General features: G+C 45.4%; 1 protein-coding gene across 3 annotated transcripts in view; it reads left to right on the forward strand.

The window, feature by feature from the left end:
• LOC138267584 (occludin-like) overlaps positions 1-23,224 on the forward strand; it is a 57,681-nt gene that overhangs the window by 22,775 nt on the left and 11,682 nt on the right. For 2 of the 3 annotated variants that reach the window (XM_069216641.1, XM_069216642.1), the window contains exon 3: positions 15,368-15,529. The exons of the other annotated variant lie outside the window; for it this stretch is intronic. In XM_069216641.1, coding sequence (XP_069072742.1) covers positions 15,368-15,529 — 162 coding nt within the window. The remainder of the gene's footprint in view (positions 1-15,367; positions 15,530-23,224) is intronic. 3 annotated transcript variants of the gene reach the window in all.

Consider the following 23,224-nt stretch of genomic DNA (forward strand, 5'->3'; position numbering starts at 1 on the left):
TAAATTTGGAAGCTAAACAACTACTAACTTGGAGCAACCTATGCCCAGTGAGTGTTAAAAAGTGTAAAAATAATGAAGTAATAGTATCATAAAATGTGCTGCATAACACCACATAATTTGCCTTTTCATGCTGCATAATTTAATGAACCCAGCTGCATATTTTGGCTGTCCACTGCCACAAAATGTCAGTGCCCTGCTCCTATCGTCTTCTCCACGTGGCCCAGCCCACGGCCTTGCTGTGTTTTGCTAAAAATCCTTTCTTAAGTACCAACTGCTACCCAAGAAGATGTCCTGACCCTGATCTGAGAATGACTGGAAAAAACACTGCAGACACCTAAAATAATTAGGTTTTTGTCTTCGGATGAGCGACTTCAGACTTGCCAGGAGAGGATGAAATAATTTGTTACTTACCTGTAACTCCTATTCTCCAGTATTCGGATCTTTCGTAGATTCACATGCTTGAATCATTCCCTGTTGTTGAAGTGGAAGCCCCACGGTATCATAGTAAGCAGTATGTATCAATATAATGGGCTGAAAAGGGAATGCAAGATTCAGCTTAATAGCCTATTCATGTCTTTTTTTTTTAAAAAAGGACCAAAGTTGAACAGTGGCCAATCAGGCAACAGCACCCTTAGAACACGCCTGACAAAGGCATCTCCGCGCAGATTCTCTAAGCACGAGTGGGGTAGACCTTACAGGTCAAGAAGGAGCACCTCTGAGGGGAGGAGGGTGGGTCGCATGTGAATCTATGAAAGCAATACTGGAAAATGGGAGTTACAGGTAAGTAACAAATTCTTTCTCCAGTATTGGGGTACCTTTCATAGATTAATATGCTCAAATCAGAATAGTTAGCAGTGCAACACACAGCAACAAATAAGAACGATTGTGACAGAGGATGGTGGGTATAACATTATATAACGTATGGTAACAGGATCACCTTACTGGAAAAGATGTTGATGTACCGCCTGACCCACGGCTGCAGCCAAAGTCTGTGCTGGGTGAAAGTGTGCCTGCTCCTCCAGGTTGCAGCACGGCGTATACTTTCAATGGACACCTCAGCAATTAAGGTTGCTGTTGTGGTGTTTGCTCTGGGAGAGTGTGCTCTAGTCTTCTCTCTTAAAGGTCTCCCGCCTTATAGTGGCAGAAGTGACGGGTAACTAAATCCATCTTGCTATGGTAGATTTGGAGACTGGTCCGCCTTTATTGTTACCATATGCTGCAAAGAGTTGATCGTTAGTGCAAATATGCTTTGTTTGTTGAAAGTAAAATTTCAAACGTCTCGACATCAAGAGAATGAAGACTGTGTTCTGCTGGTGTTTGAGGATTAGGGAAGAAAGTCATAAGCATAATCGATTGAATTAGATAAGAATCAGTGGGAACCTTTGGTATGAACCTGGGATTAGTTTGCAGGATTACCAGGGTATCTTTGAATTGTAAGAAAGGTTTCCTAATAGTGAACAGTTGAAGTTCACTTACCCTCCTGGTAGAGGCAGGGGCTAGTAACAATGCCACCTTCCAAGTAAGGAACTTTAGTTCAGCTCTGTGAATTGGTTCAAATGGAGTTTTCATCAGTTGGGATAGCACAGTGTTAAGTTGCCATGCAGGTGGTGGTGATTTTATTGGGGTATATGCCCTGAAAAGGCCTTTAATACATTGGATAATTTATCTGTCTGACCATAAGGAAGGTAATTCCAAAGTCCGCCTATACCTGGAAATAGCAGCCAAATGCACTTTAACAGATGAGTGTGTTAGACCAGATTTGGCTAGAGACCGTAAATATGGCAACACTTGTTCAGGAGGAGATGTGATAGGATGTACTTTAGATTTCTCACACCAAAGGCAAAAACATTTCCATTTGAAGCAATATGTGTTATTGGTAGACTCGGCTCTGGCCTTTGCAAGAATACTCCGACAATCCTCTGGAATGTCTAGGTGCCTTATTTTATGGTGCTCAGGAGCCAGGCTGATAAATGCAGATAAATCGGGTCTGGATGAAGGACCTGGTGATTGTTCATCGCCAACAAGTCTACTTGGGGCTTGAGTTGAATGTGTTTGTCCACTGACAGCATGAGGAGCTCCAAAAAACCAGTGTTGTCTGGGCCATCGTGGAGCTATGACCAGCAAGGTTCCCATTTGATTTTTGTTTTGGAGAACCCTGGGAATAAATGGGATCAAGGGAAAAGCATAGGCATAAATCCCAGACCATTCCATCGAAAGGGTATTCCCAACAGGATACCTTTTGAGGGTACCTGCTGGCATAAAACCAGCATTTCTTGTTCTCTTGTGATGCAAAAAGATCCAAGTTAAGTTTGCCCCATTGGTGAAATATGCCACCCAGGACCAGTTGGTTCAATTCCCATTCGTGAAAATTTGGGATGTTCTGCTCAAGGTATCTGCAAGAGAGTTGTGTACTCCTGGGAGCTGTTCTGCCATTAAGGTTACTTGATGTCTTAGTGCCCAGCGCCTGATAGTTTGAGCTTCCTGGAACTAAATCCTGGATGGTGTACCTCCCTGTTCGTTGAGGTAATGCATACTTGCTGTGTTGTCTGCTCTTATCAACACAGAGAAACCTTGAACTCTTGGCAAGAAAGCTTGAAGAGCCAGTGAGATTGCTCTGAGCTCAAATAAGTTGATAGGCAGTTTTGACTGTTCTGGAGTCCACTTGTCTTGAATCTGGAGATCTTGCTAATGAGCTTCCCATCCTTCTAGAGAAGCGTCTGTTGCAATGATGTATTCTGAAATGGGGGAAAGGAATGTGAGTCACGCAGAGAGATTGTTAGAGCTTGCTTTCATGACCGGTGTGATTTGTACAATGTCGTTGAATTGTCCTTCCGATTGGAGCCACTGTGCATCCAATTGCTCCTGTAAAGGTCACATTTTGAGACAAGCATGAGGCATTAAGAAAATGGCTGAAGACATCATGTCTAGTAGAGATTTGATCAGGTGAACTGAAGCACACTTTCTTCTTGAAAGGGAGCGAGCCAGAATGGTTAGTTTTTGTTGTTTGTCTATGGACCACAATGGCTTGATAAGTAATGTGTCGAGAGTTGCTCCCAGGAGAGTAATCCTTGTCAAAGGGGTTCCAGGAGAGACTTCTGGAAATTGACTGTAAGGCCAAGGGCTTGAAAGAGATGAAGACACTTGGCAGTATCTTTTGATGCCTGTTGGAAAGATGGAGCCATTATCAACCAGTCGTCGAGGTAAGGGAAAACTTGAAAGCCTTGTTGTCGCGGATGGGCTGCCAGTGGGGCAAGACATCCAGGGAGCGGATCTGAGGCCAGCGGTAAGGACTCTGAACTGGCAGTGAGTACCGGCTACTGTAAACCTGAGGAATTTGCAATGGTTGCGATGTGTGGGAATGTGGAAACATGCATCCTGGAGATCGAGGTTGGGAAGAAAATCTCTGTGGTTGAGAAGCTGGAGAATTTCCTGGAGGGAAAACATACCGAAACATTGTTTCTTCAGGTACTAGTTAAGTTTCCTGAGGTCGAGAATGGGATGCCACTCCCCTGACTTCTTCCTCACAAGGAACAAACTGGAGTAAAATCCATTTCCTTGTTGGGAATGCAGGACCTGTTTTATGGCACCCTTTGACAACATGGCCAAAACCTCCTTGCGAAGAAGATGAAGGTGAGCTGGGAGTAATTTTGTTGGTGGAGTCTGAAGTGGAATTTGAGTGAACTCGAGAGTATGGCCATGCTGGAAGAGATCCAGGACCCATTTGCCCGTAGCTATCTCGCTCCACTGATGTAAGTAGTGGGAAATTCTGGCACCCATTGAAAGCTGAGAATGGGTTACAGCTGGTACTTCGAAGTTGTCACTGCTTCCTAGCGGTGTCTCTGGCAGAAGCAGCCTCTCTCCTTCGAGGTTGCTTAGAATAGGCTGCTGATGGTGGGGTTCGATAGGGTTGATATAGTTGGTAGGTGGACTGAAAGGACTGCTGGTAAGATTGAGCTGGTATCTTTGGTATTCTCCACGATACGAGTAAAATCCACGGCCATGTACGCCGTGAAAAGGGTTCTTACAAAACTGGAGAGTTCAGAGGGATGAGCTGTTTCTGTGTCTGCCTTTATGGTCTGTAGATCGTCATTGATGTACTTCCAAAGAATCGCTGCCAAAGGGCATATCCCGGATTTTGGTTTCCATTTCTGGGCGGAACGTCATGGCCTTAAGCCAACCTTGGCATCGAAGTACAACCGACCTTGCCAATTGCCAGAAGCCTATGAATGCAATATCCATTGCACAGTTGATAATTTCAGCTATCACTTTTTTGCCCTCCTGTAAAATGCGAGTGGCTTCCGTAAGAGGCTGGCTCAGTATATGGTGTACACCTATAGGCGAGGCACCCTGTACTGATCCAGGCAACCCTTAGTGATAGTGTAGGTGGTGCTAAATAACCAGAGCTTTCAGAGGGGGTAGCTGTGGAGAGCAGCTAAGGCTTATCCAGGAGGGAGTAAAGCCGTCGCAGATATCACATAGGTCAGTCAGTGATTTACACACAGGAAACAACCACACCAGTGTTTGAAAAATATGTTATATTTCTTGTAACACACACTGTAGAACTAATTTTGGTATATCTCCTAACCGAGATATGAACATACAAAAATATACAAAGCCGCAAGTAAGTAAAAGCGTAAAATAACATGGGCCTCTGTGGGGGGGCCAAACCATATACTGGAATGCGAAACTCACTCCCAACCCACACTACCACCCAGGGACCCTCAGGACTGGGGAAGCACTAAAACCACAAAGGTAAGTAGGTAGGGTTCCCCAGGCAGCCCTGTGCAGAATAGTAATCTCGGGTCAGTGTCCATAGGCTAACATGGGGAAGTCGCGGTTGGAGTTTTCGTGATTAGGACCCTTCCCAGAGGACCCCAAGGAAACCCGTTGGGAGAAGGGAGGTTGGATACTGCCCCACCCACGGATACCCAGAACAGTGAATTACCTACACCAGGGAGCCCAGGTGAATAGGGGTGAAGTTGTGTCAGAACCCCTGTTAAAGTCAGAGGTCAGTGGGGACCTCGGTAGTCCAGCTGCTGTCATGATCGTGGACCAGGTTGGTGGAACCCAGGCATGAATTCTGGAAGAGGAGGACCTGGGGAGAGAGTCCAGACCACCCAGAGGTGCCCAGTCTGTGCAGGAGGGCAATGTCCATCATTCTCGGTGATGCTTCCTGAAGGACGGTGGGTGAGAATTGCAGCTGTGGAGACCAGGCGAAACAGGAGGATCTCAGGAGTTGTCCACGAGCTGTCCCATGCCGGTCGTTGAATTGCAGAAGGGTCAGTGATCAGCGGGACTGCCTACAAGCCTTGGCAAATGAGAGAAGCGTTGCACGTAGTTTGCAGGATTTGTGGGCACCAGCAAGGTCCAGGTGACCCAACCTTGTCAGGTAGGTCAGGGCCAGCCCTCAGCAAGCAGGATAACCAGCCGGGAATAGTTGGAGCCCCCCAGCAGGACCCTCTGGCAGCAGACACAGGGAGTCGAAGGGAGGCCTCAGCAGCACAGCAAAGAGGGATGCCTACATCACAGGAGTTGCAGAGAGGATGTCGTTCTTGGAGCTGAAGAGTGCAGGAGGCTGGGGCTTATTGAAGTTAGGAGGTCTACAGACTGAAAAGCCCACAAGCCTTGGCAACGACTAGCAAACGTGGTGCACAGGTGTTCCGGCCAAACAGCTCCAGCGAGGGACCACAAATGTCCTAGTTGCAAGAAAGATAGGTCAGACCTCCCGGGAGCCACAGAACCACCACCTGTGTTGCAGAGCCAAGGAAGTTTGTGGGACAGCATCCACAAGCCGTTCATCGTCGTTGAGATGCCTGCGGCGCAGGGGAGTGACTCCTTCGCTCCAAGGGAGATTCCTTCTTACTTTCCTAAGTGCAGGCAGAGTCCCAGTGACTCTGGAGGATGCACCGCCATGGGGTTGCAAAAGCCTTTGCAGAACTTGAGAACAAAGTTGCAGTAGGAGCCCTCCTACTGGTTACAGTCTTGCTCTTGGTTCCAGCGAAGACCAGCAGCGGTTCTGGTGTCCAGGCTGCAGAAGTGTCTTGTAGAGGAGACTTGCAGTTAGTTCCTTAAGTCTTGCAGATGAATCTGGGGTTTCACCCGTTTGGGAGCCCTTACGTAACCCAGGAAGGGGGTTGGACACTAACTGCAATGACCCACCTATCAGAGATGGTCAGGGACATTACCCAGCTGGACTAACCAGTCTGAGGCTCTCAGGGACCTCTGATCATTTTATTGCCAAGATGGCAGAATCAAGTGGCCACCTAGCAGAGCTCTGTGCACCTCCCCAGGGGACGAGCTGGCAGGGGAGTGGTTTCTCCCCTGCCCTTTGTGTGGTTTCATGCCAGAGCAGGAATCAGGGGTTCCTGCACTGGTGCAAACCAGTTTATACAAGGAGGGCACCAAATGTGCCCTTCAAAGCAGTCTGGTGGTGCTGAAAGGCACCCACCCAGCCTAGAGACACCTATTTCTAAAGAAGAGGTGGTCACACCTCTATCTTACAGAAAATCATTTGTTCTGCCTTCCCTGCCCGAGTTAAGCTCAGCAGCAGGAGGGTAGAAAATTGTCTGGGACTGACAGCAGCACGGGCTGGCATGCAGACTCTGCAAGGGTGTACAGGCAGACTTTGGGGGGTCTTCTAGGGAACTCCCAGCGTACATGGTATCATGCAATTAGTACTGCAATCGGTGTAGTTGCATGATTCCAACATGTTTAATAGCAAACATGCCTAGGTTTGGTGAATTAATTATGTAGTTGAACAACTCGGGTTGACCAGTGTCCACTACTTACCTTAAGATGGCTTCCACACACCTTTAAAGCCCAGGAAATGGAGTCTGGGGTTTGTAGGTGCACCTCCACTCATGCAGGGGTACCCTCACACTTAGAACCTTGCAACCTGCCCTTGGGCTGAAGGGCCTACCTTATGGGTGACTTACAGGGTCAAAGTGCAGTGACAATGATTTAGGGGAATCCTTATATCTGGAGTGAAATGTGCCTGCACCATTTCACACAGGCTGCAATGGCAGTCCTGTAGTCACAGTTTGCATGGACCCCCATGGACGGCACAATACATGCTGTAGCCCAAGGGGGGGCCTCTGGTGTACCAATGCCCTGGGTACCTAAGTACTATATACTAGGGACTTGCATGGGTGCACCAGGATGCCAATTGTGGGGTGTAAGAGTCGCCATACAACTACATTTAGGGGAGAGAGCACAGACACTGGGGTCCTGGTTAGCAAGATCCCAGTGTACTACAGTCTAAACACACTGACGCCAGGCCAAAAAAGGGGGTAATTATGCCAGAAAGATGCTACTTTCCTACAGCTTCAGTTTTCTTATCCTCTGGCAGTAAATCCAGGTATGTGGATACGTCAGACCACATTTGGTGATCATATCACCCCCAGAATGGCCTGGGAGTTTGCAGCCCAGACAGTCGTACCTGACATGACAGTGAATCTTTTGCCGATATTGTCCAGCCGCCTGCATTGTGCGGTCTGAGAAATGAGGGAATCAGGTCTTGGCTGTCCGATTAAACAAGCAGTGAGTCCTCTTGCGCTTTGTATTTCTTGTCTATTCTAGGAAGAACGGCACTGGTGCCTCCATGATCTTTACTCCTTCCTTCCGTATATAGTCTTCAATTGGTGTTGCTCTGACTCTTTCTAGACTGATCCCTGAAATCATATACAAAACAGTCAGTCTGTTTAGTAGTGATGGGCAGTTGGAATCGCTTTGCCGCTCTCTCCACTAACGTGTGAAAACCGCCAATATCCCATGGTGGAGAATCCACTGGTTGTGGTGCTGGTGGAGAAGGTGGGGAAATTAGGTAATCATCCCATTCACTGGTGATGGTGCAATTGTCTGTTATCTCACCTTCCTCCCTGTCTCCATCATCATCAACATCATCATTGTCTGATGAGGAAGGATCTTCTTGAGGAGGCATGGCAATGCAGGACTGTAGAATCATTCTTGGAGTAGGTGATGGAGGTAGATGTTCTGGCGATCTAGGTGCAGGTGCAGTTCAATCAATCAATCAATGTATTTGTAGAGCACGCCTATTAACCCATTAGGGTCTCAAGGCACGGGGGAAACGGGGACAGAAGTGAAGGTCAGAGGGGATCAGGTGAAGAGCTACGTTTTGAGGTACTTTCTGAATTGTGATAGAGTGGGAGATCTTCTGAGGTGGATAGGAAGGGAGTTCCAGGTCTTGGCGGCATGGTGGGAGAAGGACCTTCCTCCCACTGTGGCCTTTCAGACGCATGGGACAGCGGCAAGGGTGAGGTCGGCGGAGCGGAGTTGATTGTTGAGCTTCAGCTGGTGTCGGGAAACGCTTGTAATAGTCTGTAAGCATACTTTGCAGGTTCCAGAGTAGCTGGAACCTGGACCATGCCTGGTGGTCATGGTGGAGGAGCATAATGATGAAATTGCTTTACATAATGCTGGCTTTGGTACACAGGCTCATAATAATCTTGTTCTTCATCTTCATCCTGATATTTAACTTGTAATTCGGAGGGACTATGAGCTGTACCAACCATCCCCTGATCGTCGTTTAAGTCCTGAATATCTAACAAATGGCTGGGTATAATTGGAGACACTTTAGTAGGCGATGTGACTTCAGGACTTTGAGGAGATGGTAAAACTGTTGTCAACGAGGTCGTCGACGGTAGCGTCGACTGTGTGGGCAACAATAATGTGGATACTCTATTTTTGGGTTTCGCAGACAAAGAGGAGGATTTTTCCAACATCTGCATCGTCAATGGTGTCTTCGACGAGGTGGACATCGACGGTGGCACTGACACTGATGCGGTCGTCGACAGTGTTGACACTGTCTTCGTCGACATCACTGTTATCGTTGTTGCAATGTATCCTGTTGATGGTGTGGTGGTTGTTGTCGACGAGGTAGTCTTTATCAATGCAGAAACCGTCATCGATGACGACAGGGTAGAGGACAGTGAAATCATCGTTGGGCTTCTGGTCGCTGCTGTTGAAGATGGTTTTGACATTTTTAGCATCGTTGACAATAATTTAACAGTGATTTTTGGCCTCTTTGAGAGAGGTTCAGATAATGATTTCAGTTTTAAAAGAAGGGTTGTAAATGAAGTTAAGAGCTCAGATATAGTCTGAGGGAGCCCTTTTTTGTTTTTACTCATTAGAGGAGCCTTCTGCAGATCCAGTGTGAGTCTTTTTTGAGGCTTTTCTACTGTGATGAGGTGAATCATGGCAAGACCTTTCCCACTTTCTGGAAGTCTGTGAGGAGATGGAACACTCACTGCTTTCTTCCTCAGAAACTACGACAGTCTTGGTTTTGAGTTTCTGTAGCCATAATAAAAGCCTTCACTCAAAATCTTTGAGGGTTTTTGTAGAAAAAGTTTTGTGTATCTTGCAGTCTCTTATCTTGTGGGATGGATGAAGACAATATACACATTCTTTATAAGGATCTTCCAAATGTAGTCTCTTCTTACCACAGTTGGTACAAGGTCTGAAGAGGCCTCTCTTAGCCAGTGCTGACATGCTGGAACTGAGAGAGGCCAATTTGGAAATCACCAAATCAGGAAAAACTGAGCAGAGCTCAGGAAGAAGCCCTCACACACAACTTGTGGTGAAAATCTGAGGGAAGATGCCTCTTTTGGGAGTGTTCTAAGGGTGTTGTCGCCTGACTGGTCACTCTTCAACTTTGGTCCTTTTTTGAAAGGCATGGAAAGGCTATTAAGCTGAAATCTTGCATTCGCTTTACCGCCAATTGTAATGATATATACTGCTTACTATGATACTGTAGGACTCCCATTTTGACGACTGGGAATGATTCAAGCATGTGAATCTATGGAAAATACCAATATTGGGGAAGGTAGAGTTCTGCTAAGTTGATGGACCGATCATTTGTTCTGAAGGTGGCTAGAGCCAGAACAATGAACCAACCGGTGGGCAAGGCAGAGAGATTAAAGCAACAATCTTTGCTCAATAGGAAACAGGTGTTAGTTGGTGTCTACTTGGAGAATTGTGCGTTCTTCCTTCCAGACTAAAAAGATCACATATAACCCAATTATGAGTCAGCTGAGGTCGGTGGATCTAATTTTAGATAAACAGAGGAACAGGTTGTGGAAATAATCCAATCTCAACATTATTGTGGCCAGGACCACATGTTTACAAGATCTGACAGGCAAACAAGGGCTACTTTTCTTTGCAATTTGTAGGAATAAAAAATGAAGACCTGATCTTATGGCACTGTAGGTTGAGGTGAGAGATTTGACCAGTCAGACACCCAAACTCCTGACATATAAATTAAGAAGAGAAGGACACCCCAGATTTTCGGGCCACCAAGTATAAGAACAAACATCTTGTGGACAGCCTAAGACAATTACTTACATTTTGCTTATGTTTAATCTTAGCGTTTTGTACTCTTCACAGAGTCAATGCTAGAGAGGCCGTTTTTAACCTATTTGTTAGTGTAACTGATAGGGGCCAATCAGACAGATGAAGAATTTTGCATCATTCGCATAGGTCACCAAAGTGAAGCTGTGTTACGTGATCAAGTATGATTGAGTAGAGCTTAAGGAAGAGCCCAATGGGACTCTTTGGTTTCCAGGCCTAGATGCAGGGATCTTAACTACTTCTCTTTGGTCCTGTGGGTTGGATCTCAACCAGTTCTGAGCTGGGACTTGAATACCAAAGTTGTATAGTCAAATCAACAGAATGTTGTAAGAGATAGTGTCAAATGTGCCCAAATAGCCATGAAGAATGAGTACCGCACGGCCACCTTCATCCAGTGTCCAACGAAGTGCATCGATCATCTCGGTCAGGGCAGATTCAAAGCTATGGAGTGTCCGAAAACCTGCCCGAACTGGGTTAAGCATAGAACTGGAGCCTAGAAAGGATGTAATGATAGATCCGAGTTGCTTCTCCAATACAGTAATGGGAAGTGGAAAAGGGGATAGGACGATAATTAGTAAGGCTGTCTGGAGCAGCAGAGGGCTTCTTTAGAAGAGGGATAACAACGTGAGCTTCCAGGACAAAGGTACTAGAGCAAAGAACAAACCTGTATTGTATAGTACTGTGAACAGCGAAACAGCTTATCCATGCCTAGTAATATTCACTTCTCAGGGAAAACCAGATTTAACCTAGAGAAGGGGTCTTGGGCCAGATGTACCTAGGTTTGGCTTTGCGATTTTATAATTGCCAATTCTTGCAATTAGGAAATTGCAAACACCCATGTACTAATGTGTGTTTGACACATTGTGTGATTTCCCAGTGGGTCGCAAATAGACCTACCTCATTAATATTCATGATGTAGGTCTCGCTTTGTGACCTTGGGAAGTTGCAAAAATCACAGGGATGGCCAGCTGGGGTCAGCAGACCACAATGTCTGTGATTGCTTTTTAAATAAAGCAATTTGTTTTTAAATGAAGTCCATTTTTCTTTAAGGAGAATGGGATGCGTTTCAAAAATAAAAATGAAAAATTTATTTTTTGTCCATTTTTTTAAGAGTTGGCAGTTAGCACCCCCTTCAAGGAGTCAGTAAAATGTAAATGTTTTGCGACCACATTTCGGTCGCAAAACATTCACATGTACCAGTGCGATTCAGTATTAGTAAGAATCCCCCAAAACATGCCCCTTCCCAATACCGACTCGCAAACCATATTTGTGATTTGGTAATAGGTTACCGAATTGCAAATAGGGCCTTTGTATATCCAAAAATTGTTTTTAGCGGTTGCAAATGGCTTGATTCTCTGAATCGGACCTTTTACGACTGCTAAAAAGTTTTGTACATCTGGGCCTTTGTTTTTCTGGAGTCAGATGGTCAAAGCCTGTGAGAGAGCCATGGATTCTCATCCACTGATAAATCTCAAATATTGACCAAATTACCTTCAAAAGTAGTATTCATGGAAAATGTTCAGCCGATGTTATTGGGTTTGTCAATAACAAAAATATTGACTAAGAGTTCACTCACTGTATGTGGCAAACAGTATAGAAGGGATACATGTGGGATGAAGAAAAAAAGTTAAACATTAAAAAAAACAGGAAGTTAGTGTTAAGAGCAAATTGTTTTTGAAGATAAGAGGCTTGAGTATTCCTGAGTCTGAGACAGAACCTCATATGTCAGCTTGTCCAACCTCAGACTTCCTGACTCTCTACTGTTTTACAGAACCTCTGCGGAAGAACACATCAGCACTCCTAAACACATACCACAGGTGAAATGATAGTTCATAGCTGCACAAGCCCCAAAAAGTGTCTGGTGCTCTGGTGCTTTGTATTTGGCTATTTTCTTCTATTATTTCTTGCTAATTTGTTTTATTCTTTCCTGCATTTTATTGATTGTATTCTGTTCATTTCTAGGTCTGGCCTTTGAAACAGTTTTAGCTGTCGCACTATAACATTGTTTTTGTACACCGTTCATAGCGCACATACAACATACATACATTGAGGTTCTTTTGCTCAGCAGGTTTCGTCCACTAGTGTGTTAAATTGTCAATCACATTTTGGTTCTGCTCACCACAGCACGCAGCATGGGGCAGTGGGCCAGCCCTCTTTACCCATTGGCTCCCTTCACTTTGAGTGACTTCACAAAACCTGTGTGCATTGCTCACAATCGCCTAAAAATAGTTCCTTTCTCTTTAGCGATTAGCCTGTAAGTGTGCTTTTATCATTCTTGTTAATTTTTATGTCAACTTGAAATATATTAACTTTTAATAGCAGTTATTAATTTTGCCTGCACCTCAGGTGCCCAGTTTGAGGGTGATTTATTTCTGTCTTCAGTTTAAAGTTATACCTATTTGCAACCAACAAACATTGTGCGGAAACCCTTAACATCATGAACACCAAACTAACTGTCCAATGTGTTTTTGGGGCACAGTCAGTAAATTCTGCCTTTAATTTAAAGGCATGTTGCTTTCGGAGTGTTTTTGTGTCAATTGGGAGAGAGAGAGGGAGAGAATGAACGTGCATGCATTTGAAACAGACAAACCAGTGCTGCGTTTAAATCATAGTAGGACAGAACATTTTCACACAAGTAAACCTCAATTAAAATTGGCGCCAGTAAAAAGAAAAACTAGCATTGTCCAATAAGTCACCATTGGATGCTAGCCTTTTGGCTTTGTCAATGCCTCTTTCGTTTTGTTATGACCTCTGTAAAGTTGTATTGTTGATGAAGTCGGCTAGGGTGTGCCAATATTACGAAAATGGGCAAACATAAAAATATTTTTTTGTCTCAAAAAGCGCACTTTGTCATAAAAGTCCATGTTATACAAGGGAACTACTTTGTGTGCGCATGGGTTGGTTGTGAAAGGGCAGAACGCACTTCACTCACTGTGAAGTTAGCCAATGGCTGAAGAGGGCTGACCCACGTCCACATGCTCCCTGCTGCGGTGGCCGGAAGGAGAATGACAATCACACAGCAACAGATCAAAGGATGGAGGTGGCTGACACTTCCTGTGATTAGGATGACCAGACGTGAATAGGGTTCTCGAGAAAACAAAAAATACAAGTTAAAAAATACAAGTTGAAATATTTACATATTGATCCACTGTGACATATTAAAACATTTATCTGCTTAAAAAAACACTGACACGCTTTCTTTATCAACTTAAACCGCGAACTGCGCGGGATGGAGGCAACATCGTGCTGTGGGGGTGTCCACAGGACAGCTCTCTTACTTTAGACTGAGAGTGAAAGAGCTGAGCCTCGAGGGGCCTGGCGCAGAGATGACGTTGAGCAACATTTGCCTTAGGCCTGGCTAGAAACAGCTTTTTCGGCCTGATGTTATTAACTCTTCAACAGGCAGTACAGAGAGAGAGAGACTCGGGCATAGGCTCCCATGTGTTTTCATGGCCGGGAGGATGGTCTATCCGTAAAGATCAAGGCACTTTAAAGTTATTAACATTGTCCTATTTGCGTTCATATCAAGGTCTGGTGATGGGTGAATTAAGTTCTTCTTTTGTTAGACTGCGGCTTGTAAGTAAGGTCAGGTGTGTGCTCTTTGGTGTATTTATTTTTCTGACATAGAAGGTGGTTTGATTGCTGACTGAAGTCTTTTTTTGTTGTGGAAGTGCATGTAGTGTGGATGCCTTACCCTGCCTTAATGTCATGGCGTGATTCACTAATCTCCATCACATGTTCATTTATTTCACTTTGCTTCATGATATAGTATTGTTGGATCTAACTATTTAGGGTTTTCTTAAAGATGCAAGGGCAATGCTGACAAAGTAAACAATGTGTAATATTTTCCATGTGTGACTTTTAAGGTCACCACTTTCGATGCACACTTCAACTTCTGGCTCCTACTCATAACATTTTGGGGGTAAGTTAACTCTGTTAATGCTGTCTGCTCTGGAAGAGGGTGATGCTTTTGTCATCAATACTGCGGTAGCCCAAGATGTGGTGCCTATTGTGGGATTTTCTTTCTAGGCCAGTTAGTGGCAACACTCAAAACATCACCCAGCTCATACCAAAGTCTTTCTTTTACAAAAAGCCAGAGTGGACTTTGCCAGTGCTTCTTCTAGTGTTTGTGTCTGTAACAGGACAAGTCCCTGAGAATCGGAAGATTAACCCATTCATTTGTTTATTAGCCAAGGGCTACTCTTATGCATCTGAGCATCTGTCACAGACTCAGGGGGCAGTGGAGGAGAGGTGTGGGGGAGAGAAAACCAGGGGATGACGCCCATTGTAATGGACATTCTTTCTCTAGTTCTCCTTTTAGTCTCTCCCCTGCTCTGACTTTCTTGCTTTCCCCTCACTTTGAACAACTCCTCTGGACTTTTATGGGAATTGCAGTAGTTTTGGGTTCCTGCCCACAAGTCTTCCCCCAGACTCTTCTTCCACTCATCCGCTCTCATTACCTCTCCCTCTCGTTCTGTTTCTCTCCCCATCCCAAAGTCTGTGTTCATCCTCTCCTGGGAATCACCACGGTCTGTGGGACCCAAACCACCCTCCTTCCTCTCCGCCTACATTCCCACGTAATCTCTTTTATAACCTCCTGCCTCGCTGTCTCTCTCTGATGCTTTACCCTTCTTCACTTCACTCTGTCTCCTCTATTCTCTCTAACCATTTGTCTCTCTCCTCTCGCCTCACTGTCTCATCCATACTCTCATTGTCTCTCTCCTTCTGCCTCACTGTCTCTTCCCTCTCTCACTGTCTCTTCTATACTCTAAATCATTGTCTCTCGTGTCCTTGCCTCACTGTCACTTCTACTCTCTCTAACTCGTTCTCTGGCTTCTCCTGTCTCACTGTCTCTTCCATACTCTGATACATTGTCTCTCTTCCTTACTCATTGTCTCTCTTCTCCTGCCTCTCTCTCTTCTTCTCTTACTCATTGTCTCTCTCCTCCTTCCTCACTGTCGGTTCTACTCTCTCTAACCCACCGCCTCTCTCCTTGTCCCAGGCCATCGCCATCGTCTGCGGGTTCATCATCGCCATCCTCCTGTCCGTCAGCTGCTACTTTGCGCACAAGACGCGTCACAAGATCTGGAGGTACGGGAAGCCCAACGTGTACTGGGACAAGCCCCTGGCGGCGGTCCAGGAGGGCCCCAACGTGGAGGAATGGGTGAGTGTGGTGTGGAGACCCCAGAGGGCCAGTATCGGAGAAGCGGAGAGCTGAGGGGGTCTGGACCAGTTAGGAAGATGCACCACTGCTGTGTGATGAAACTCTGGCGCACACAGTTGCCTGGCTGGAGACAGCCTGCACAGGCTCCCACTCTGCCTGGCCGCTCCCAGCCAATCCTAATGCTGCTCTAAGCATAGTCACAGTTGGCGCAGGGCAGGCTGGGAGCCTGTGCCTGCAGCCAACAGAGGAGCGCTGCGGCGGTGGAGATAAGTGGTTTAAAAAAAATATATATATATATTATTTTTAATTTAATCTCTCCCCGCCACCCCGCCCCTTTTGCATGCTGTGAGCCGTGACTGAGAAAGGCAAAAGCCGGCTTGATCATTAGAAGAAACTTGAAATAAAAATCACTGACTACCTGATATCACTGGGAGATTCATAAAATACATGATGCTCCTTTCCAGTGCAATGAGGCATCCTGAACTATCTATCCTGGCCTCTCTGTCACACCCGTCCACTTACCTTGCAGAAGCAGAACTCACCCATTGTAGCCACTGTCATATATTCCACATCATCGCTTCTGCGGCTAGAAGCAAGCAAGTCCTGCAGGGGGCGCTATATAAGCAGCATAAATCTAAACATATACCAGGCCCTTGTGAATGCAGAGAGCTGTGTGAGAACAGAGCCTTTTCTGGTGATCAGGAAGACGTATACTGTTCCTTGTAGATTCCCAGAGGGTTCGATCTGCTCATGATGGTTATCCTGGGATGCCTAGAGATGCAGGATGCAAGACAGAACTGCCTATGGCTGATTCTGATTTAGAAACAGCATTTGCAAACCAATACTTCTGGCTCGAATGTGCTAACACGTGCAAACATAAATGCTGGTGCCGTTTGTTGTACAAAAGCTGATTACTATTGGCTTTGTCGGTGCTGGGAAAATGCCCAGCAAAAGAGGGTTGCTTTCAGTAGTGAATGTTTATAGGAGATAAGGAACTGAGCGTGACAAACAAGGTGATGAGTGAGTGTATTTTTCAGATGTAAAATAGTCCCTCTTGCATTCCAATGGTGGCCCTTCCAAGCGGGCGGAATGATGCAGCAAATAACCAATGCCATGAGGCGAGAGAGTGTTCTTCCCTCGGGAGAACCAAGGCTCGTTTTGTATATTTTAAAGACTTAGGGCCAGATGTAGCAAAAAAGCAAATTGCGACTTGCAATTTGCAAGTCCGTGCGACTCTCAAATTGCAAGTCGCAATTTGGAATGCAGAAAGGTGTCTCAGACACCTTCTGCAACTCGCAATGGGGTTGCAAAGACCCACCTCATGAATATTAATGAGGTGGGTCGCAGTTTGCGACCCCATTGCGAGTATGGGCACTCACGGGGATGGTGGCCTGCTGGAGACAGCAGACCACCATGTCCGTGACTGCTTTTAAATAAAGCAGTTTTTTTTTTCTATCTGCAGCTCGTATTCCTTAAAGGAAAACGAGCTGCACTTAAAAAAAAAAAAAAAGAAACCTTTTGTTTCGCTATTTTTCAGAGCAGGCAGTGGTCCATAGGACCACTGCCTTCTCTGAAAAATTATTTTTGTTTCTATTCACAAAGGGGAAGGGGTCCCCTGGGGACCCCTTCCCGTTTGCGACTGGGTTACCATCCACTTCAAGTGGATGGTAACTGCGATTTCATTTGAGACCGATTTTGCGGTCGCAAATGAAATTGAATAGCGTTGCGAGTCGCAAATAGGAAGGGAACACCCCTTCCTATTTGTGAGTCGGAAATGCATTTTGCGAGTCGAATCAGACTCACAAAATGCATTTCTGCATACCGGAGAGGCTTTTGCGCCTCGCAAACGGTGTTTTTCGCCGTTTGCGAGTCGCAAAACCCTTTTTACATCTGGCCCTTAGCAGTTGAGCAGTCCAGCCAGTCCTAAAAGAGACCAGCTGGCTTGGGGAAGGGTAAATCAGACAGTCCCCTTTTCTCTTTCTGGTATCTCTAGATTCGTTTTTAGGTCCAGCCTAGGCAGCGCACATGAGCAGTCTCTTGACATGTAATCTGCTTCTGTGGGCTTTCACCACACCCATCACAAACCCATCACTTTCATTCATTCCTTGGCCTGCCTTTCAAAATTCCTTTGGTTTGTTAGGCAAATGCTTTACTTTTGTCCCACCTTGAGGCTGTTTAGTTACCGCATTGGAGCCTGACCCTGTTACATCGATTATTGCAAGAACGGCCATATACCTTACTTTCGGCGCACTACTTTTTTCTTTTGCCCCTCCGCTTCGTGCTCTGTGGTGGTATATTATTTCTTCCTCTTCCTTGTTATAGGGCATTAGTATTTTTTTTGCAGTTTTATATAGCACAAACTTGCACTGAAAGTTGGAGCGCTTTACATAAGCACTGGTTATATTACACAAAGACACATTCGTTTTTGGTAGGCAAGGGGAGATTAAGTGATGAGCTGACGCCGAGACTCGAACCTGGTTTCCCAGCTCCAAAGTCAGCAGCTCCGGCCCTTACGCCACATCCTTCTCCCTTATGCTGCACTCCGTGTGTGATGCTTGTACTACATTAGTTTAGCAGTTGAAAAATATACAAACTGGGCCTTTTAGATAGAAAAAGCACAAGAGAATCCTCAACGTGACTCTCCCTGGCACAGCAGGAGAGCCGATACTACAATATTCACTACACTCAGGAAACACACCCATAATGCTTTGCGGGGCATTTCTTTTTCAAAACATTTTTGCCCATAAATCCGCTTGTGGTAGTCCTAGGACGATGCAGCCACCACTGCAATGTTCAGCACAACATGCTTTTTCTGTCCAGGTCATCTTCTGGGCTCCCCACAATAGGTTTGGAAGGCCCCAGAATCATAACCTCTCCCACTGTTCAATGTCTCTTTAAGCTCCCTCATGGCTGGAACTTTTGTTTTACAGCTGGGAGTAGTTTGTGTTCTAAGTGCCTTGTTTTTAATAATATCTATCTGCCCTGCTAGGTCTGAAATTGTGTAATGCACTATGCCCTTTAGGGGCTGAATTTATAGTTACGTTGCAATGCTCTCTACCATTTTGTTTCCATGTGGAAGTGCCCTCTAGTGGCTCACTATATGGTTACATGAACATGTTTCTCCCAAATGCTATTTTTATTGTGGTGCCCTCTAGGGGCTGTTCTGACCATTACAGTCTAATGCCAAGTGTATGAAGGAATGCAGAAACACAAAGTTTATTTCTGATAATGGTTTTTATTGGGCTTACATGACGATTGTTTATGTTTCATTGATCTCTCCTTATTGCAGTTATGACCATTATTCATGCCAACGTAACATCCTTATTACACTATGACTGTTTGAACACGCTATAATATATTCCATATGCCAATGTATATTTGTACCTATTACGTGTGCTGGCCACACGACTAATAGTATTTCCAATGTTGGAATCTGGCAGTGGTACAACAGGTAACATATTTTTTATTTACAAAGCGAAAACAACGCCAGTGGTCCAGCAGACAATAATAAGACAGGCAAAGTAAATGCAGCCAATAAGACGGACATCTTTTAATCTCATATTCATTCACGAGCAACATATTCGTGCAACCGGACAAATCAAATACAGACCAGGACAGAGCACTGCAAAGAGAGGACCCCTGCTGGCAGACTCTGCTCCCCAAAGGCAGCGCGCCGTGCTTCCCCCTCTGTTGGAAAGCAACCTCTTCTTGATCAGACAGAGCCCCTGTAGCACTCCGTGGTAACAGACAGCGCCATCTTGTGGCAGAAGGTGCTGTCAGATGTGTACTCTTCCTCTGATGGGGCAGTGGCACTCTCCAGGGCACTCTACAGCACTCTCCAGCGCACTATGGTGGCAGCACTCTCTGGCGGCAGGAAGCACTCCCTGCAACGGGGAATCCACATTCGTCATTATCAAGCACTTGTGGTTTCTTTACTCCCGTCCAGTAATATTTACTTGTGATAAGGTGGTTTCGGTTGGGTTAATCATCTCCTACCGAAGGCAGAACCGTGACAAAGGCTGGGGCAAAGGAGGGAGGGGGCAGAGAGGTGGGGAGACGGGAGCTCACAACTTTTATGTGGGCAGTCAGTGTGCGTCTCACCTACCAACGAAGGAGCTTAGTTCGGGGGGGGGGGTGCACCCCAGCTAATATTTTTTTGTGCTAAATAGTTGGTACAGGTGCTTTCAGTTGGGTATTGTGAGATGTCAGTCAGATTTCACCAGGAATTTTTACATACACACAGAGAAAAACGCACACACACTCCATCTTTGTTTTTAAAGTTCTCAAAAATATTGGTTATTTTACAACATATTATGTTTTCTCTCTTAGTACCCCATCAATCCACATTTTTCTCCCTTTCCACTGCCCCGTAGGCCCCTCTCATGCACCCTGCTTGTGGTATAATGTATTTAAACATTACATGCCAGTCTGATTGTCGGAAAATCCGAGGCCCACCCCCCACCCCCTCAATCTTACTGATCAAGCTACGCCGCTGTGCCTGCCTCATCGGTGGCAGCCTCACCCTGGCTGTGACTGCACCAAGGCAGACTGCACACTGCCTGTGCCGCCATCCTTCTGAGAGCGGAAGCAGACAGGACATCCTCTTTCTTTCAATTTACATTAGGATTCCCAACTTTCCATTTACAACTATCTCTTTCCATGATCGGGCCTTTTCTTATTGTCTACAGGCCCCAAACATTGTGTTCGCCTTTTGTTTTTTGTGGGACTCGTATATATGTGGTGTTTGTGTAGCGCAAATCTAGCCAAAGACAACGGACTGCTTTACAAGATCAAAGGCAAGGATACAGAAATGAGTGTTAGGCAGAGCTTAATTTGTGAAAACATTAAATAAATAAGTGCCAAGGCTCTCGTTAGGAGGTTATTGCAGCCTGCACTACGCACTGCCCCGGCCAATGATAGTAACCACAGAGCTATTAACCATCGCTCTCCTGCAAGTCCGACAGTCGGACTATTTCAGGCCCCCAAAGCTATGGTAAGGTAACAGTAATTTTTTTTAAAGTATTTAATAAATAATTAATTGTTGTTGTGGTTGTCACTAAATTAGTCAGACAACGCCACCCTGTGGCAGACTGTCATAGGCACCGGTGTTGACAATTAAATGCTGTGCCTACCACCAGAAACCACCGGCTCAAATTAAGCACTAGTGATAGGTCAGGGATCTGGCTTCTGGAAGCAGAAGTACTCTGTTTATGTGGTGAAAGTCGAGCCTTAAACTCTTTCCTAACATGGAACAGCCTTGAGACGGTCCAGATGAATAAGAGGATGTTATTCCACATCCCGGGTGCAGGGGTGGAAAAAGGTCTGTTGCCATGTTTATTCCTTTTTTTTTTTTTACACTTCTTTGCCTGTAGTCTGATGGTGTCCTGACTGTGCTGAGAGCCACCGGCAAGAGGCGGGGGGTGGGAGTGATGGAGTTTATGAGGCCTTGGATGAGACTTGCTGCGGTGTGTAGGACGCCCCTAAGTGGTGCAAGTGAGGAGCCTGGGAGACCATGGAGCAGGGTGTTACCCCCTTCCCAGTGCAAGAATACAAGGGCTTGAACTGCAGTTCTAAAGTCGCTTTCTGAAAGAAACAGTTGATCTTTCTTTAGGTACTATTCTGACTTTTTTTTTGGGGGGGCAAATGTGTTCCTTGAGGATGAGATTGGTGCCTAAAGTGAATACAAATGGCTTAGTATTCAGTGCAAGGACTTCAAAGCCAACTGGCTTTGTCCTCCCTTCCATCATTGGTGTTCAGAGTCCTTCCGTGGGCTTGCATCAGACCACCGCGTCCCACCTGTGAGAGGCTAGCAGTGCATCAAGGTTTTCCACACTAATTGTGCCTCACCGGTTGAAGTGGGTAGAGGAACTATTCTGACACGTGGACCCACATCCATCCTTCTCAGTCCCAATTCTCGTCAGACAAGCCCAGTAACTAATGGCTGATGTTAGAGACAGAATGATTGATAATCTGGAACATACCTGACTCTACTATCTTGACTTGAAATAAAGGCCTCTTCCCTTCTCCCCCAAATATAATGTTCCCATAACCTGGACCACATCTGGTTCTGCCACCTTTAAATAAAGGCATTCTTCTTGCTCCTCTGAACCTGGACTACATCTTGACATAAGGGGCTCTTTCCTGCTCTTCCAAAACTTGACCGCATCTTGAGTTAGACGTCCTTCCTGCTCCTCCGAACCTGGACCACATCTGATTATGACAACTTGAGATGAAGGTCTCTTTTCTTATTCCTCCAAACCTAGATCACATCCCTAAAGTTATAAACTGTGGATATGTTTAAAGTGTTGTATCTCCCCCTTCTTTGCACAGATATCAACAGGTAGTTCCAGGTGTTATTGAACTCTTCATAGTGAGCTGCTGGCAGGAGGCTATCAGAGGGAAGTATGTGTGTGGCAAACGGGGACACTGCTGTCCATGTTCATGCTCCCTGGAGGACCATCTGCATTATTCTGCAGCATGAGGATAAAGGTTCAGGAAAGCACAGTCCCTCCATCTCTAGTCCTCTTTATAGACCATGTTCTAAGGATGAGGCTGGGACTAAGCCAATGAGCAACTAAACGGCTATAAAATATATTGAAAAAATGGAGCAAGGAAGCCAGACCCAAACTGCCTTTGCTTTACCTAATTCTTTTCACTCACAATCAAGCTTCATTCAGGCTCACATTCTATGCTGAACAAAAATATACCTGTGGTACCCATGACAGCCACCATCAGCACTTCCAAGCACAACTAACTTTACCTGTAAGAACCGCAACAATACCTGTGAGCAACACCACCAGCACCTCTGGTACCTATAGACACCACCGACAACTCTTGAGATTTCTTGTGAAATCTATGAACACCACGTGATCCCTTCAAGCTCCCACTTACAACTATGTGCCAGTCACTGCCTTCAGCTATTACTGGGACCTGCAGGTACCTCCAACTTTTCATACTAGATACCAGTATTTAAATCTGTGTATCTGCAAATAATACTGGAAAGCACAGTCAAATCACCCACAAGGAAACTAACACCACAAAAAAAGCATTAAACAACCCAAAAGAGAGGCAGGATTGAGAGGAGGAAAGGAAATGAATGTATCTCTTCATCTCGGTTGATGAAGAAGAGTTGGTACTACCGTCAGAGAAGAGGAATAATTTGTAAGACGAAGAAAGCAACTTCTTTGTTAGGAACTTTAAATTACATTTGAATGGAAATTCAAGCTCTAGTCTGTAACAATGTGTCACCAAATGACTGATTGGCATTCACTACTTGTAATGATGTTTTCAAATATTCATTAGAATATTTATAATATGTTGTAAGACCTACCCTGGGATGAGCACTTTTTTCAACTGAAACAAACGGGGCAATGTCTCATGAACCTGACACAGGTACCTCAATGTTTAACATTAAGAACAGCTTCATTTGTTGAATGAACTGTTCACATTAAATCATTTTATCCAGCTGGTAAGATAGGCCTTTAGGTTGCGGCAGAGATCTGTGTTCGACAGCCAGTCATCGAGTGACAGCCTGGCTTGGCAAGCTCAAATCAGTCTTGAACCTGCTCCAGTGGGAATAGTCCAGCCGAACTGCCAGCTCAGGTCCTCTCTGAACTGAAAGACAAGCAGCCCAGGAGCGGGTTCACCCTTATTAGGACTCATCAGTCGGGTGTGGCTTGGCTCCAGAGGCACAGT

Source organism: Pleurodeles waltl, chromosome 12 (assembly GCF_031143425.1).
Source record: "Pleurodeles waltl isolate 20211129_DDA chromosome 12, aPleWal1.hap1.20221129, whole genome shotgun sequence".
NCBI lineage: Eukaryota > Metazoa > Chordata > Amphibia > Caudata > Salamandridae > Pleurodeles > Pleurodeles waltl.